The 18,182-nt window shown below is 47.7% G+C and overlaps 1 protein-coding gene across 1 annotated transcript; it reads left to right on the forward strand.

Annotated features, from left to right (window-relative positions):
* Nucleotides 1-1,769: 1,769 nt before the first annotated feature.
* On the forward strand, nt 1,770-17,709 carry NXNL2 (nucleoredoxin like 2). Its single transcript, XM_089512091.1, has 2 exons — nt 1,770-2,079; nt 17,071-17,709. The coding sequence occupies exons 1-2, from the start codon at nt 1,784-1,786 to the stop codon at nt 17,237-17,239; spliced, it is 465 nt and encodes a 154-aa protein (XP_089368217.1). The 5' UTR covers nt 1,770-1,783; the 3' UTR covers nt 17,240-17,709.
* Nucleotides 17,710-18,182: the final 473 nt, after the last annotated feature.

An 18,182-nucleotide genomic window follows, 5' to 3' on the forward strand; every position in this document is an offset into this window, starting at 1 on the left:
CGGAACCCCTTTTTTGGGATGCAGTGTTTTATCCCAGGTCTATTCACATCAGTTATTCCCACTAGTGACGATGCAGATCTTTTAAAAATAACTCAGGGAAAAGCCCTGATATCAATTATCCTGGATTAAGTAGGTTTTGGCAGCCCCCCCCCCCCGGCCCAAAAAAAACCCTTAATCGGATGCATTCAGGATGCATGTGAACAAACAGAGATTTAACCTGGATTCACCCTGGATTATTTTCACAATGTTAATAAACCCCCAGAAGCTGAAAGGAGAATTCAACTTGTACCCAACAAAACCAAGTGGCTCTTGATTTAGGAGCTGTTGCCCAGGAAAATACACTCTTAAGGGGTGGGGGGAAATCCTATATTCCAGCCTTTGGGGGAAATCTCTCCTCTTGCTTGTACACTACTCATGTTATCACCTTTACAGTTACTAGGCCTTTGGCCTAGGAGCAAGGAGAGCATCAGTTCACTTTTGTTTGGCAGAAGCTGGGATCATCCCCAACTCTTGTATCCACTACAGCCTTGATAATGGGGAGCCATTGCTTTGAATCACAGATGGGGATTTTGTCTCCCTTCCAATGCTGCACTACCGTTCTCATCTGTGGGAAGCCATAAATAGCCCACCCTTGGAGCGTATCCACATTTACCTGCATGCAATCCCCCCTGATGTTCAGTGATAGATTAGCCTTACTCCTCTGGATGTATATACTTCCTATTTCCATTTTCAGCCGCTTCACATAATTATGCTGTGTTGTATTGTCATGGTTAAAAGCAATATTCGATTTTTATTTTATATAATCAATATCTAGTTCCCTTGAATTTAATGGAGAAAAAGACCCAAAAGGTGAACTTAGCCAGTGAGAGAAATGCTGAAGAACTGTTTTCCATGATGGGATATAAAGGGCAGAGTGACATTTATGAAGGATTCCTGCCTACTAGATGATGATGATAATAATAAAATTTTTATTTATATTTTTCCACATTTACTTGAATAATAAAATAATGGATGCTGATAAGGAATGTGTAAACAAAGTAGAAGGATGCGAGGGCTGGGCAGTTAAGAAAGAAGAGAGGAAGAAAACCCATTGATTTGGGCTGTGGGGCTGGAGGATGACCCCATGGACGGCCCAAAGGGCAAACAAATGGCTCCTGGAGCAGATCAAGCCAGAAACTCCCTGGAAGCCAAGATGGCCCAAATGAGGCTGTACTACTTGGGACCCATCATGAGAAGGAAGGACTCATTGGGGAAGCCCATGAATGCTGGGGAAGGCCCTAGAACCATAGAGATGGAAGAGACCCCAAAAGGGCCGCCCAGCCCGACCCCATTCTGCCATGCAGGAACTCTCCATCATTCAAAGCATGGAGGGAAGTGGGAAGAGAGGGAGCCATGATGCCAGACGGAGGTCACGGGCCTCATGGGGGTGAAATCCTGATAGGCCAAGGCCCTGCTTCTGAGGGGGAAACAAGGCAAGCCTGGGAGCCTCTAGTGATCCTGAGGCGGCCTCCCTCCCTCCCTCCTTCCTGCAGAGGGCTATTCTTGGCGGCGCTTAGGCCGCTTAATGCCCCAACGGCCGCCTCAGAGGGCGCCCTGGCCGCCATTTCCTTCCTTCAGCCCCGATGGCGGCGGCGTCGTCGAGGGAGCCTCTCCTGAGGTAAACACGAAGCAGCGGAGGAGAACGAAGAAGGAAGGCTTCCTCTTGGCCCGCTCCTCTGCCCTCCTGTCTCCCTGCTTGACTGAAGGCCTTGCGTCCCGGAGGAGGAGGAGGAGGAGGAGGGCGATGGTGGACGTCTTCTCGGGGCGTCTGCTGCTGGACCGCCGCGGGGCCGCCGTGGAGGCCGAGCAGGCGCTGGAGAACAAGGTGGTGGGCCTCTACTTCTCGGCCGCCTGGTGCTCCCTCTGCCGGGAGTTCACCCCGCTGCTGGCCGACTTCCACGCCGAGCTGGTCGGCGCCAGGGAGGCGCCCTTCCAGGTGGTCTTCGTCTCCTCCGACCGCAGCCCCGAGGAGATGGCCGCCTCCCTCAGGGACTCCCACGGGGACTGGCTGGCCCTCCCCTTCCACGACCCCCTCAGGCAGTGAGTAGCACCCACTACTAGCAGGAGGGGAGTGTGTCAGCCGCCTCTCTCCACGGACCCCAGGCGGAGGACAGCCCTTTCAAAGGGACCATGAGGATCATGAGGATCACCATGAGCATTATTATGATCCTCCTCCTCCTGATGGCAACCAATCCTAACCCCACAGGTGCCTCCACACACCCCTATTTCCTAGGACCTCCCTCCCATTGCCCTCAATAGGAGGGAGTTGTTTTCCAGCCTGGAGGGAAATGGGATCATCATCGTCCTCGTCATCCATGTTGTTGTTGTTGTTGTTGTTGTTGTTGTTTCTTCTTACCTGTCTCTCCTCGTGGATCAAGGTGGGGAACAGCAACAATTAACAGCCAAGCAACATCATCTAAAACACACATCAGTTTGAAAGGACAAATAAGATGTCAACAAGATGGTGATAGTAGTAGTAGTAATTAATAGTTGTTGTTATTGCATTGTTATTGTTGTTTATGTCTTACTGCCTCTCCCCGTGGATCAAGGTGAGGAACAGCAGCAAATAACAGATAAACAACTTCAGTTAAAACACATGAGTTAGTCTAAAAAGAGAAATAAGACGTACACATGTTAAAACAATCCACATTTAAAATTCACCATTTAAAACCCATTTCTGTAAGCCTGCCGGAAGAGACTGTTCTTCAATGCTGTTTTGAATTTGTCTGTATTCAGCTGTCGAATCTCTTGCGGCAGCCTTGGAACGGGAGGAGGCAATCCTGTAAGTCACCTGGACTCAGACCATGTAGGGAGGGCTCCAAAGGTAATAACCAACACTTTTTCTACATTGGCTGGAAACTAACTGGCAGCCAGTGGAGTGGTTATACTGGTGTAATAGGATCACTCCTGGATGTCCCAGTAATCAATCTGGCTGCTGTGTTTTGAACTAATGGAGGTTTCCAAACCTGGTACAGAGGTAGCCCAATGCACAGCACATTGCAAAAGCTCCCTTTCAGTCCCTTTTATCTCGGTCCCATCCCCTGGTTTGAGCAGGGGTTCCTTTAAAATGCAGTTCTAGATGGCTGGAAGGTGATGGGGTGATAACAAGATCTATTCTGCCTGGTATTTCAAGGGCATTCACACATGCATGATCCCTCCAGCCAAAACCAATGAGACCAGGGCTGCCAGGTCTCAGGGTAAATGGGGCAGAATCCCAGAGTGAGGGAACACTGGTGAAAAACATGTGCACCTCTTTCTCACTTCTTAAGCTTCGTGTTTCTTATTTGAATGCTGTGTTCAGTGCAGCTAGGGTGGTTCTGCCCAAATACCTGAAAGACTAATCCCGTCTAATCTTGGAAGCTTAACTAGGGCCAGTCCTTCTGAGTACAGTGGGACCTCAGCATCCACTGGGGTTTGAGTCCAGGACCCCACTCCCCCAGATACCAAAATCTATGAATCTTCGAGTCCCATTAAGTAGAGTGGGTAGTTAAATCATGTCCCTTATATAAAATGGCAAAATCAAGGTTTGCTTCGTGTAGTTTATATTTTTATTAATATTTTCAAGCTGTGGATGCTTCAAACAGTGGATAAAGAATCTGTAGATATGGAGCGCTGACTATTTGGATGAGAGACCATAAATGAAAACCAGGTGCTTAGGCTATATATTGGAGGACAGAACTGGCAGAGCCACCTCAGAATATTCCTTGCCTAAGAAAGCCCAGTGAAATTCATGGGGTCCCCATAAGTCCACGTGTGACTTGAAGGCATGCACACACAAACACACACGTGTGGTTGATGCATAATGTCTCATGCTTAATGACATCACCAGGTTGTGCCATCTGTGGCATCACAAACGGACATTTATAGGCCTGGGAAAGTGAGCCTCTTCTCAGCTGCCCCAAACGGTAGGACCAGGTCCAATGGTTTTAATTAATAGGAGAGTAGATTTTGATTGAACATTCAAAGGAACTTCTTAACTGTAAGAGCAGTTTGGCAACAGAACCAGTTGCTTAGAGAGGTGGTGGGGTCTCCTTTGGATCTTTTCAAAAAAAGGCTGGCCAGCTCTCTGCTAGGGATGAGGTTTAGCTGGAGATCCTGCATTGAACAGGGGACTGGACTCAGTGTCCCATGAGGCCCCTTCCAAGTTACTGTATGAATCTCTGGTTCTAGTCCTGACCGAAACAGGACATTGTCTTACTTCAGGCTCAGGCTACTTTTAGTAGCATCCCTGATGAGTGAATCCTTGCCAGCTGGTCTCTGTGTGTGTGTGTGTGTGTGTGTGAGAGAGAGAGAGAGAGAGAGAGAATGCTCGCTTGCCTGCCTGCCTGCCATTTGTGTCTATGAACACCCACTTTCTTCTCGGCTCTGTGTGTCACACCTGACTCTATCCACCATCAGCTGTTGTTCCTTCTGCCCCACTAACCAGAATGGGCACCACCAGCTCCCACATCTCACCACTTGATGACTTGCCCCTGTGAGCATAATGATTCTTTTGGAAAATACGGTACAGTGCGCCCGCGCCATACGCGGGCACACCATACGCGGACTTGAGCGTATGCACTGAAGCCGCGGCGCGCGGGGCCGAAGGGGCGGCGCGTCCCATTCAATTGAAGGGGCGGTGCGTCCCATTCAATTGAATGGGCGCGCGCGCCCGTTGCGCCCCGCGTGCGCCCGCGCCGCTGCGTCGCCGTGCACGAGCCCCATTGTTTCCAATGGGGCTCGAGCATAGGCGGAATTCGCCTTACGCGGAGGGATCCGGAACGGATCCCCCGCATAAGGCGAGGACGGACTGTATTTTGAAATCATGTCAATTGGGGCTAAAGGGAGATAGAATGCATCTCTTATAGCTGGGTATCAGCTGACTCTGAAAGTAGAAAGATTAAGAGGCCTTCAGACTGGCGACTGTGGACTCGAGCCAGTTCATTCTCTTGGCATAGACTCAAAGGATGAGTGGGATTTGTCAAGTCAGCATTAACATGACTCAGGCTGTATCTCACCCTACTCTTTTATACTAGTGTATGACAGTAATAAAAATTTATTCTTATTCAGGCAGTTGCTACACTGCAGAATTAATGCAGTTTAACACTACATTAACTGCCATGGCCCAGTGCTATGGAATTTTGGCATTTGTAGTTTTGTGAGATATTTAGCCTTCTCTGTCAAAGAGCTCTGGTGCCACAACAAACTATAAATCCCAGGATTTCATAGGATGGAGACATGACACTTAAACTGGTGTCAAACTGTATTAATTCTGCAGTGTGGCAGCAGCCAATGGGAGTCTTACACTAGTTGGAAGAAACTGCTGGAATTAGGCCTATAATATCCAAAATCTGGCATAGTCTAGACTGGGGGGGGGGGGGTGTATTTCATGTGGGTTGTATTGAGGTTGTCCAGCACCAGCTCTCCTCTTACACTACCACCTCTGTTAATTACAACTGATTTTAGTTCTGGGTATCAGTTATAAAATTTGGTAAGTAACCAGGCTGAGGCCAATTACTGAGATCAAAAATGTCTAATACTTACAGGCTTAACAATAGTTATTGCTTGACATGTTTTTAATCTCTGAAATTTTATCTTTGAAAATTTTGATTGCAATGGTTCCAGAAGCAACGGTGCAATCCAGTGACACACAAAGGTTTTCTGCCCAAAACAAGCTGGGGATTAAAAAAAAAGCCAGGGGGGAACTTCACTGAGTTCTGTGATGCTGTTGGGGGGGGGCACTACCCCAAAATAGTGGCAATCTCTGGATGGCCCAAAAGGCAACTGGAAATGGTGCATTGTTACTTCTTGTCTCCCAAAATGGTGGCTTTGAGGAGGTAGGGTGGCCCCCTGGAGATCTAAAGAGATGGGAATAGACACAGCCATTTGGCACTGACAGAATTTTAGAGTTGGGTGGGATCCCAAGAGCAGCCTAGTCTCGCCCTCTGCCATGCAAGAATCCACAGCTAAAGTATTCCTCAGAGATGGCCATTCAACCTGTTTTCAAAGACCTCAAGTGAAGGGAGTCTACCTTCTGAGGGTAGTCTGTTTCACTTTCAAAATAGTGGGTTGATTTTCAGCATTGTGGAATCCCATCACATCCAGAGAACATCAAGTTGGGGAAGGGTGTCCTAGATGAAAAGGTGGCATGCCTATCCAAAATCCTTTGTCCTGGCATATCTTTTGATTGTTCATTATATGTATCATTTGTTATTTAATTTTTAACTGATGGGTTTTTTTACTGCCACAGATGGGGAGGGGTGGTTGTGAAATTGTCTGAAGCATGCCAAAATATCTTGACTACCTCACTTAACCCTCGATTTATGTCAGTGGAAGGGTGTGTGTGTATCATTTACTGCTCTGCCCCAGGCAGCAAAATTTATTGGGCTAATTCTATGTGCACTTGACACTATCAAACTTTTAGACCTATATGTGTAAAGTTGTTTCCCAAAATCTCCCGATGCTGGTTTAAACTGACACTTCATCTTTAATATGTTTACTTATTTATCACATCCTCTAGGGAGCAAGAGAAGAGCATTTGTCTCATTGTATCCTCACAACACTCCTTCAAGTATCAGTTTGTTTTGCTTCAGTTGAGGTGCCCAGTCAGTTTAATGGATTACTGAAGTTTAGAATCTCATTCTCCCTGCTCCTGTTTACTTTACCTGCTATGCTGCCATATTGGCTCTCCGTAGTGCTTACTTTCTCATTATTGGGATTACGGTCAAATGAGTATAGGTAGGATTTCAAGGTTTGCTTTAAAAAAAGAAGAAGCCCAAATTGGTTTAGTAATATAATTTCCTGTCCTCACTGCTAAGGCTAATGAAGTTTCAGGTGGAAACAGACATGCTGAGAGTAATTTACACTTTCTATATACTGCACTCCTGTACATTTCTAAAAAAAATACAGAAATGGTACAGTGATGCTGTGACGGAATAGGGCAGGTTTGCCATTTTGGTCTGAGACTGATTTTCCACTTCTATTTGATGTAAAGCCTTGTGCTGGAGTGGTACAGGAGTGTGAAATATTTAGCCACCAAAATACAAATAATAAAATGTTGTTGTTTTTAACTGCCCTCGAGCTGACTCCCATCTCTTGGTGACCTTGTGGATAAGACATCTCCCAAAAACTCCTGCCTTCCATTGCTGTAGGTCTTGTAAATTCAGGCCGATGACCTCCATAATTGACTCTAGTCATCTAGGATGCAGGTTTCCTCTCTTTCTACTGCCTTGTATCTTCCCTAGCCTTATTGTCTTTTCTCATGATGTGGGCAAAGTATGACAGCCTCAGTTTCATCATCTTGACTTCCAGGGAGAGTTCAGGATTAATCAGTTCAAGGTCCCTATTGTTTGTTGTTTTAGCTGTCCACAGTATCTTCAGCACTCTCCAGCACTCTTCTGCAGCGCCACATCTCACATGAATTGATTTTTCTCTCCTCAGCTTTCTTCATTGCCCAGCTCCCACATCTGTATATGGTGATGAGCAATATAATGGCTTATGCCAGCAGTTCCCAACCTGTGCTCCATGGAGCCCTTAGGGCTCTGCATGCACTTCCCAGGTGTTTCGCAGCCACTCCAGGAAAATGAAAGAAATAAAAATTGAATGAAATTAAAAATAGGAAACAAAAAACAACACTACTCCTAAACACCATTAACTTATAAGACATCGGGTAAGCCTCTTGGGGGCTCTGCCATAGAAACTGATTCAGAAAGGGCTTATACAGTTCTAACCAGTGCTCAGTTGTACGTCATTGCACTTTAAAATCTTTTCTGGTTCTTGCATGGCTGCCCCTCCCATTTCTTCTGATTTCTTGACTGCAGTCTCCATTCTGATCAATATGGAAAATCTTTGACTATTTTGATTTCCCCATTCTCTAGGTTGAATTTATGTAGATCCTCCATGGTCATTATTTGTGTGTGTGTGTGTGTGTGTGTGTGTGTGTTCAGAAGTACCATATTTTCCGGCGTATAAGACGACATTTTGACCCTCTAAAATTGGGTCAAAAGTCGGGGTCGTCTTATACACTGGGTTGAGCCCGGCAACAAAAGAGCCCCGCGGCCTGGCACACGCGCACTGGGCCGCCAGCTTCTCAGGTCTCCGAAGGCCTGGGAGGCCAGCAGCCCCGCGCCGGCTTCTAAGGGGCCTTTGAAGGCCTCTTGAAGTCGGCACACTCTCTCTCGGGGCTGCCGGCTTCCCAGGTCTCCAGAGGCCTGGGAAGCTGGCAGCCTCTTACCGGCTTCTAAGGGGCCTTCAGAGGCCTCTTTAAGCTGGCTCACGCCCTCTCGGGGCTGCCGGCTTCTCAGGCCTCCAGAGGCCTGGGAAGCCGGCAGCCCCACGCTGGCTTCTAAGGAGCCTTCGGAGGCCCCCTTGAAGCAGGTGTGTGCATGCACGGCCGGCTGCCGGCTTCTGAGGAAGAGGGGTAGCCTTATACGGTGAGTATATCATAAACTCTATATTTTTATTTTAAAAGTTGGGGGTCGTCTTATATGCCTGGTTGTCTTATACGCCAGAAAATGTGGTATGTCTGCATTTACACTTTCTTCTTTGACCTTTCTTAGTAATCTTTCCAAGTCTATGATGTTTTCTGCTGGTAGTATACAGTAGTGTCATTCGCATATCTTAGATTGTTGATGTGCCTTCCTCCTGTCTTTACTCCTCCTTCTTCCATGTCTAAATCTGCTTTGCATATAATATTTTCTGCATACAAGTTGAACAGGTAGAGTGATAGAATGCATACTTGTTTGATCCCTTTGCCACTTGGGAATCATTCTGTTTCCTCATACTCTGTTCTAACAGTAGACTCTTGTCCTAAGTACAGATTTCTCATTAGGACTATCAAATATAGTCAGACTGCCATCCTTAAGAGCATTCCATAGCTTTTTGTTATCTGTGCAGTCCAAGGTTTTACTGTTGTCTATCAAGCACATGATGATTTTCTTCTGGAATTTCTTGGTGTGCTCCATTAACTATTTCCTGTTTACAGTGTGGTCCCAGTGTGTCTTTTTTCCCTGAACCCAGCTTGCATCTCTTCATTTTCACTCTCCATATATGATTGGGTCTATGTTGCAGAATTTTGAGCATAATTTTGTGTGTGAGGGAAATTAATGCTATGGTCCTATAGTTGCTGCAGTCTTTTGTGTCTCCTTTTCATAGATGGGGTTGTATATTGAACATTTCCAGTCTGTGGGCCACCGTTTTGTTTCTCGTACTTGTTGGCATGTTTTAGTTAATACTAGAGCTGAATCTGTGGTATGGTAACAGTTCAGGTGGAATATTATCTGTTCCTGGTGATTTATTCTTCTCAATTTCTCTTATTGTATATGGACTTTTAAAAATGTGCATTAGAAGGAGAACCAGTGATGTTATTTAATCAATAAGCACTCATTGCCCTCTTGTGACCATATTGCTCCATTGTTGGTAAATTAGTTAACTTTGCTCCAAAAGGTAGATGCATAAATTACATACTGTGTGAAGAGAGGCCATTTTGCTTGCAGCTATAGCAGGGAATTAGCAATCAGGATGATTAATCTCACCCTTTTGCAAGATCTTACCAGAGATAATTGTTCTTGAACTCATTTTACCTTCCAGATTGTCTGTATAATCCAGGACCCATCCTGAGGTTAGGGTAAGTTCACAGCATGGCGATAAACTCAGGAGGGCTAAAGTGTTTTCAGTTCATCTCACTGTGCATCTTGTAAGGAGTAAACAACAACATGCAGGATTGTTGTTGATGGGCAAGAATACTGCTAGGCATGTAATGTTTTTGTGCCCAGACCTTTAGGACACAAATCTGCATATGTTTGTGGAATGTTTTGTGTATGTGCATGCATGTGTGTATATGAATGTATGTTGTGGTCCTCTTTCTGAATTACCTGATTAACCTCTGGTTATGCCAGTTTAAGTACTTTTGGGTATCTTGAAGAAGGAGTCATAAAAAAAAAAACACCCTTAAACCAATTTTTTTAAAGTATCATTATATGGTCAGGAACCATACTACTATAAAAAAAAATCATAGAGTTGGAAATGGCCTCATGGGCATTGAATCTAACCCTCAGCACATTGCAGAATCTCCAGCTGAAGTATCACCAGCAACCTTTTTGAAGAGGTCCAGAAAAGAAGGCCCCACCATCTTTAGGTAATTGGTTCCATTGAGGAACCACTCTCAGTCACAAAGGCGGGATACAGACGGGCAAAAAGGGGTGTATTCATGACGTCATGAAGGTAGAGCCTTCAGATGGCCCTTACCTGAATGCCGCCATGAACACGCCCCCCGCACGCCCCAAGCGGGAAGAAGCGGCATTAAAAAGGTGCTGCTTTTCTCCGCTTCTTTTCCGTTTGATGCGCAGCTGCGCAGCTCCGTCTGTAAGCTGCTGCACCGGTACGCCAGAATTGCTACGCCGCTAATTTAAGTTGCCCATTTAAAAGCTCCGTGTCTGCTGCGTCGCATAATGAGTCGGGGTCCTGAAACATGCGCAGTTTGCAGTCAGGCTTTAATTGCAGCGTCAGCTGCCATGCAGGTGTGGAAGCTGCAGCACAGCTGCAGCGCATTTTAAGACTCATAACCCTAACCCTAACCCTAACCCTAACCCTAGAGCAACATGTACGCATGCGCTGCTTGGAAAGTTTGGACTTTAAAGTGAACCCCTACACACATTCCTGTGCCATTTTCACCTAACAATAAAAAACGCTAAAACTGTAAATATTTACATATATACAAGGGAGGTGATGGGGGATGGCAGGGGGACAGCGGTGGCAGCGGAGACAGCTGTAGCTGTGCATTGCAGATTCAGCAGGAGCGCGGGGACCAAAGGAGAGGAGGCATCTATGATGCTGGTGACACTGGCAAAGTGCAAGCGGACAAGGATGCCAACACCAGCTGATCACCAGCTGGCAGGAGACCACCATTGTTCTTGGGCAGAGCGGGGGGAAAAGTTTTAAAGGGGCTTGGGCACTTTAAATGTGCCCATAGGCTTTCTGCTGCCACTGCTTAGCGCTGCAGCTGCGCAGCTGCGCACCCGCCAGCCGGCAAAAGAAAAAAAAAGCCCCGTTTTTGGCCGCCCGTGAGGAAGCTGCCTCTCTCTTTGCAGCATCCTCCGAGGCAGCGGTTTGGAAACTCCGAGTCAGAAACGGCCCCAGGTGAGGTGTCTTCACTGCCCCCCATGTGGAAGCCCCATCTCCTGAGCCACGCCCCCGGGGCAGGCGGTCTGGAGGCTCCGTATTCAGCAGAATACACCTCCAAGACGTCTTCCCCTGCCCGTCTGTATCCCGCCAAAGTTCTTATTAATGTTCAGTCAAAATCTACCCTCCTATAACTTCAAACCATTAGACCTTCTCTGAAGTAGCAGAGAACAGGCCTGCCCTCTCCTCTTTGAGATAGCTTTTGAGGTATTTAAAGAGTGAAATCATGTCACCCCTCAGCCTTCCCTTCACCAAGATGAATAAGCTCATTTCCTTCAACCTTTACTCATATATTTTGTTCTCCATACCTCTTTAACATCCATGTTGCCCTTCTAGATTTGAAAAACCTAGTAGGAAGCAGAGGCTGTGGGAGAGAAGGGATGATAGAAGGAATAGAGAGAACAGTAAAGACATAAAATTAAGGCAAAGTCAACCAGGTTCATATTTAAGGCGAGTGTAAAGTTTTTGTTGTTCTTGAGTCTGTTAATAAGGCGATAGAATAATAGAATCATAGAGTTGGAAGAGACCACAAAGGCCATCCAGTCCAACCCCTGCCATGCAGGAAATCTAAATCAAAGCATACCCAATAGATGACCATCCACCTCTGTTTAAAGACCTCTAAGGAAGGAGACTCCACCATACTCCAAGGGAATGTGTTCCAGTGTTGAACAGCTCTTACTGTCAGGAAGTTCCTCCTAATGTTGAGCTGGAATTGCTTTTCCTGTGGTTTGAATCTGTTGCTCCGGGTCCTATTCTCTGGAGCAGCAGAAAACAAGCTTGCTACATCGTCAATGTGACATCCTTCAGATATTTAAGCAAGGCTATCATATCACCTCTTAATCATCTCTTATCAAGGCTAAACATGCCCAGCTCCCTAGGTTTCTCATCATAAGGCATGGTTTCTAGAACTTTCACCATTTTGGTCACCCTCCTCTGGACACGCACCAGTTTCTCAACATCTTTTTGAATTGCGGTGCCCAGAACTGGACACAGTATTCTAGATGAGGCCTGACCAAGGCAGAATAGAGTGGCACTATTACAGTGCGCCTGCGTCATACACGGGTGCGCTATACGCAGCTTTCAGAATACGCTGAGTGCATACACGGGCACGCGGAGTGCAAGGGGCAGCACGTCCCATTGTGAGTAATGGGGTGCATGCCCATGGCACACACGCATCACCGTGCCACCGCACTGCCGCATGCACATGCCTCATTCAGTTAAATGGGGCTTGAGCATGCGTGGTATTTGCTTTACGCGGGGGAGTCCGGAACAGATCCCCTGCATAAAGCAAGGGCAGACTGTACTTACCTTGATCTAGACACTATACTTCTATTAATGCAGCCTAGAATCGCATTGGCCTTTTTAGCTGCCATATCACACTGTTGACTCATGTTCAACTTGTGGTCTACTAGGACTCCTAGATCCCTTTCACATGTAGTCTCATTCAGCCAGGTGTCCCCCATGCTATATCTATGCATTTCATTTTTCTGCCCTAAGTGCAGTACCTTACTTTTCTCTGTGTTGAAATTCATTTTGTTAGCTTTGGCCCAGATTTCTTGTCTATTAAGGTCATTTTGAATTTTGATCCTGTCCTCTGGGGTATTAGCTATTCTAATTTGGTGTAAAGCTGCAAATTTGATAAGCATGACCTCTGTTCCTTCATCCAAGTAATTGATAAAGATGTTGAATAGTGCTGGGCCCAAGACACCTTGCTGGTCACTTCTCTGCAGGATGAAAAGGAGCCATTGTTGAGCACCCTTTGGGTTTAGCCGGTCAACCAAATGCAAATCCATGTAACTGTTACCTTGTCTAGCCCACATTTTATAAGCTTGTTTGCAAGAATGTCATGGGGAACCTTGTCAAATGCCTTACTCAAGTCAAGAAATTCTATATCCACAGCATTCCTTTCTTCTACCAAGCTGGTAATTTTTCATTTAAAACTTAGCTCAGTTGATTCATTTTGTTAGTTCATTAGTCATCCATCCTGGTTTCTTGAGACACCTCCCATTTTTCTTCCTCATTGGAACTGTTTTAAAATGTGTGTGTCTTAAAATATGCCTCCCTTTTGAGAAACCATCCATCCTGAATTCTCTTCTCTTTTAGTAGTCCTGCCCACGGGATCACCCCCAGTATTTCTAGAGTCTAGAATGTGTGTCTGACTATGCCTGGCTTCTCCTTTCCACTGTATAACAAACTCCAGGAGAACATGATCACTCCCACCTAAGAACCCACCACTTGCACCCCATTAATCAGATCATTCCTGTTGGTTAGGATAAGATCTATATAGCTGACCCCCTTGTTGCCTCTTCCACCTTTTGGACAATGAAAGATTTGGCTGAGTTTGATTTCCAGCAAATATCAGGATAGTTGAAGTCACCCATCACTACTACATCTCCCCTTTCTGAGTGTGTGGCCATCTGTTCTAGAAAGGCATCATCCAATTCTACCAGAGTGGTTTACAATTTGTTGTATTAATGACAAATGATTACAAATTAGCTGGATTAGCACCATCAGTTGTGGGCTGTCTCAATACTCCTCTGACAGAGACTGGAGCTTTTCTTCTATGAAGTGTCAGACAATCCATGGTGACCCACACAACTCCCTGCCTTTCCCCAGGAAAGCTGTGCAGCTGCAGCTAGCATGATCAGATCCACAGCGCGAACTGATACCATACTCTCCAGCCATCTCTGTGGCACTAACAGGGACCGGATCATGTCTGATCAAGCTGTTTCTTCTGCACCGCCCAAAGGTGCTTCCCCCATCGTGCAATCAACCACTGACTCCTCATCAAAGGAGAGTTTGGGGCTGTAGTCCACATTTATTGAGCTGAGACTGACCATCCTCATTAGGGTGGTACAGCTCAGTACAAATCAAGGTCTCTTGACCCACAAAATGGAGAAAATCTCCTCACAAACCCATTCACAAGGCCAAAGTCATTGGAGCACAAAAGGCCCCATCTTGATTTGAGATGCAGCAGAACAGGACTGGCTCTCCCTCTTGGGGTGGTAAGAATGATTGATAGATCAGAAGCAATGCCTGTGAAGTGTGAGAGGGGAGCCAGACCCAGCATGAAGGATTACCTCCTCAGACTACAGTAAAATGTATATGTTGTGTGGCCATGACTCTTTTCATATTCTGGAAGCAGAGATGTATTAAACAGGGGTGTCATGTTAGCTCAAGAACAAGTAGGGCTTCACAGACTGTATAAGGCACCATTATCAGTCTACAATGGTTATCCAGATTAGAACATACAAACATTACACATAGGGTTGCCATAATGGAGGACCTCGAAACCGGGACAAATGTAGGACAAGGTTTGAAAATGTAGGACATTTTTTTTTTTTTAATTTCCTGGCTAGGAAATAAAAAAAAAAAGTCCTAGATTTTTAAACCTTGTCCTCCTCCTCCTCCTCCTGGCCTGGGAGGGAGCCTAGGCTGGCTCCCAGGCCGAGAAGGGCGAGGGGAAGCCTGGCATCGCGGCGATCGCCACGGTGCCAGGATTCCTCCTCCTCCTCCCGGCCTGGGAGGGAGCCTAGGCTGGCTCCCAGGCCGAGAAGGGCGGGGGGAAGCCTGGCATCGCGGCGATCGCCACGGTGCCAGGCTTCCTCCTCCTCCTCCCGGCCTGGGAGGGAGCCTAGGCTGGCTCCCAGGCCGAGAAGGGCGGGGGGAAGCCTGGCATCGCGGCGATCGCCACGGTGCCAGGCTTCCTCCTCCTCCTCTTGGCCTGGGAGGGAGCCTAGGCCGGCTCCCAGGCCGAGAAGGGCGGGGGGAAGCCTGGCATCGCGGCGATCGCCACGGTGCCAGGCTTCCTCCTCCTCCTCCCGGCCTGGGAGGGAGCCTAGGCCGGCTCCCAGGCCGAGAAGGGCGGGGGGAAGCCTGGCATCGCGGCGATCGCCACGGTGCCAGGCTTCCTCCTCCTCCTCCCGGCCTGGGAGGGAGCCTAGGCCGGCTCCCAGGCCGAGAAGGGCGGGGGGAAGCCTGGCATCGCGGCGATCGCCACGGTGCCAGGCTTCCTCCTCCTCCTCCCGGCCTGGGAGGGAGCCTAGGCCGGCTCCCAGGCCGAGAAGGGCGGGGGGAAGCCTGGCATCGCGGCGATCGCCACGGTGCCAGGCTTCCTCCTCCTCCTCCCGGCCTGGGAGGGAGCCTAGGCCGGCTCCCAGGCCGAGAAGGGCGGGGGGAAGCCTGGCATCGCGGCGATCGCCACGGTGCCAGGCTTCCTCCTCCTCCTCCCGGCCTGGGAGGGAGCCTAGGCCGGCTCCCAGGCCGAGAAGGGCGGGGGGAAGCCTGGCATCGCGGCGATCGCCACGGTGCCAGGCTTCCTCCTCCTCCTCCCGGCCTGGGAGGGAGCCTAGGCCGGCTCCCAGGCCGAGAAGGGCGGGGGGAAGCCTGGCATCGCGGCGATCGCCACGGTGCCAGGCTTCCTCCTCCTCCTCCCGGCCTGGGAGGGAGCCTAGGCCGGCTCCCAGGCCGAGAAGGGCGGGGGGAAGCCTGGCATCGCGGCGATCGCCACGGTGCCAGGCTTCCTCCTCCTCCTCCCGGCCTGGGAGGGAGCCTAGGCCGGCTCCCAGGCCGAGAAGGGCGGGGGGAAGCCTGGCATCGCGGCGATCGCCACGGTACCAGGCTTCCTCCTCCTCCTCCCGGCCTGGGAGGGAGCCTAGGCCGGCTCCCAGGCCGGGAAAGGGGCGGAGGCTGCTCCTCATCGCGGCGATCGCCGCGGTGGGAAGCGGCCTGCTCCTCCTCCCGGCCTGGGAAGAAGCCTCGGCCGGCTCCCAGGCCGGGAAGGAGGCGGGGGCCGCCCCTCATCGCGGCGATCGCCGCGGTGGGAAGCGGCCTCCTCCTCCTCCCTGGCCTCGTGGAGGCCTTGAGGACCCCGCGGCCGGAGCTCCGACCGCGGAGCTGCCTCCAAGGCCTCGCTGGGGCCCGGGAGGGAGCGTCTCCGCAGCTGGAGCTCCAACCGCGGAGAGCCTTCCCAGGCCTCAGCAAGGCCTTGGAGCCGCCGCGGGGCCTGAGGTGGCCGCGGTGGGCAGGGCCGTCCCAGTTTGGGCCCCAAACCGGGCCGGGACCGGGACAGCACCGCCCAAACCGGGATTGTCCCGCCCCCCGGCGGGATATGGCAACCCTAATTACACAATAACCAGGCACATAATCTTATCCACAAAATACATCTAGCATGCATTGAATCAGTGTGGTACAGTAGTTGGTTCATGTTCCTGCACAGACATGTCATTCAATAGGTGGCTTCTCTTGACCTGATCTTGTGATAAGGACAAAGTAGGAAGAAGGGCTGTGTTTGCCACTTGAGTTTATAGGGTAGAAATATGGCAAATAAATATATGAAGCATATTATCAGGAAGTAAGACATTGTAAAATGGACAGGCTAGACTCATGTATCCATTTTAGAGGCAGATCACATCTGACACAAGTAAAAGGTGAGATCCCAAGATGCTAATAACTGAGTTGGCAGGGCCCACCTTGTAAATAATTTCTTACTCCTGTCTTCCTGGAGCCCCCTAAATTTGACTTTTGGAATTAGAACATAGCTCCTTGTTTTGTCTGCAGCCACATATTTAGGCTGCAGTATTGTTGCTTCTGCCTAAATATGCATGAGATTGCTTTATGCAAAATCAGGTTCTGTCCTTAAGAATATTGAAAACCTTGCAGAAAGTTGGGTTGGAAAGGCATGCAGTTTGTTGAGTGAATCTGAATTGTCACTTAAAACAATCAAAAAAAATATTTTCATAACTGAAAATGATGTTTGTGTTTTATAGAAAAGTTTTATTTTTTGCACATCTATTTTTTTAAATAATGATGTTTTTATCCTGATTACTTGTTTGATTCATAAAGATGTGTTTAACTTTTCTTCTTTCTTTACAGTGAGTTGAAAAAGAAATACAACATCACTGCCATTCCTAAACTTGTGATTGTTAAACAAACTGGCGAAGTCATTACTGATAAAGGAAGAAAACAGATACGAGAGAGAGGGCTCAATTGCTTCCGAAACTGGCTTGAAGCGGCTGATGTCTTCCAGAATTTCTGTAGCTGAGATTTGCAGAAATGGTAGCTTTGCTATATTTTTCCTACATTCAGAGTTCCTCTTGTCATAACTAGCACTAACAGAGGAAATGGCATTATCCTTGTTTTAGGGTTGTTTTGCTTTTATTACAAATTGGTTTGGGCTGGAATACTGTAGTTCAACGTAGGTTTCCCTGATTAACTTGCTTTTTTGTTCCGTATTATTGTTATTTATTTATTTTTATTACATAGAAGATAACCAAAGTCATTCTCATATTACTGAACAATTTGATAAAGGTCAGCTTTGCCTACTAGGGCCATTTTGCACACTGGAGGGGGGGAGTACTCTCTCAAATCTATGCAAGCATTTCTTTTTTCTAAAGGCAAAAAAACATAACAAGGAAACCTTTATATTTCTTGACAAGACCTTTTTGAAGTTTTAATCTATAATTTATATTACTTAAATAGGAGAAAATACAGTACTTGTTTTATTAAACCTCTTTGTAGCTTACCTGTCTGTTCCTCGTTTCTTTCATGATACTGTGAACTGAAAACAAAAATGAGTGCCTCATTACTGAATTCTTCTCTGGTTTTGCCAAGATGCAGGATTTTTTTCCACTGACTTTCTTGTTTACAACAGAATCAACAGTTCCCCCCCTCCCTCCTGTGCAGCTCCTCACACACACAAAAACAACAACTCCAAAACCCCAGCCCCAAAACGCTGTGGTGTAAGTGCCCCAGTGGTGTGCCATGGAGAACAAACTCCATATTTTGCTGGCATCAGATGCAGATGTACACCTTGGGATTTTGGCCTTGTGCTTATACTTTAAGAGAAATAATTCTGGCTGTCTATTTATATGTTTTCCCATTGCTGTTTCATTTTGCTTATTCCCACTGTGATTACTTCAGCATTAACCATTGTGCTTGTAGAGGCCTGGTATATGTACAAGTTCAATAGAAATGAACCCAAAATA

The sequence above is a fragment of the Sceloporus occidentalis genome, unplaced genomic scaffold, assembly GCF_023333645.1.
Source record: "Sceloporus occidentalis isolate IW3139 unplaced genomic scaffold, rSceOcc1.0.p SCAF_1, whole genome shotgun sequence".
NCBI classification, from domain to species: Eukaryota; Metazoa; Chordata; class Lepidosauria; order Squamata; family Phrynosomatidae; genus Sceloporus; species Sceloporus occidentalis.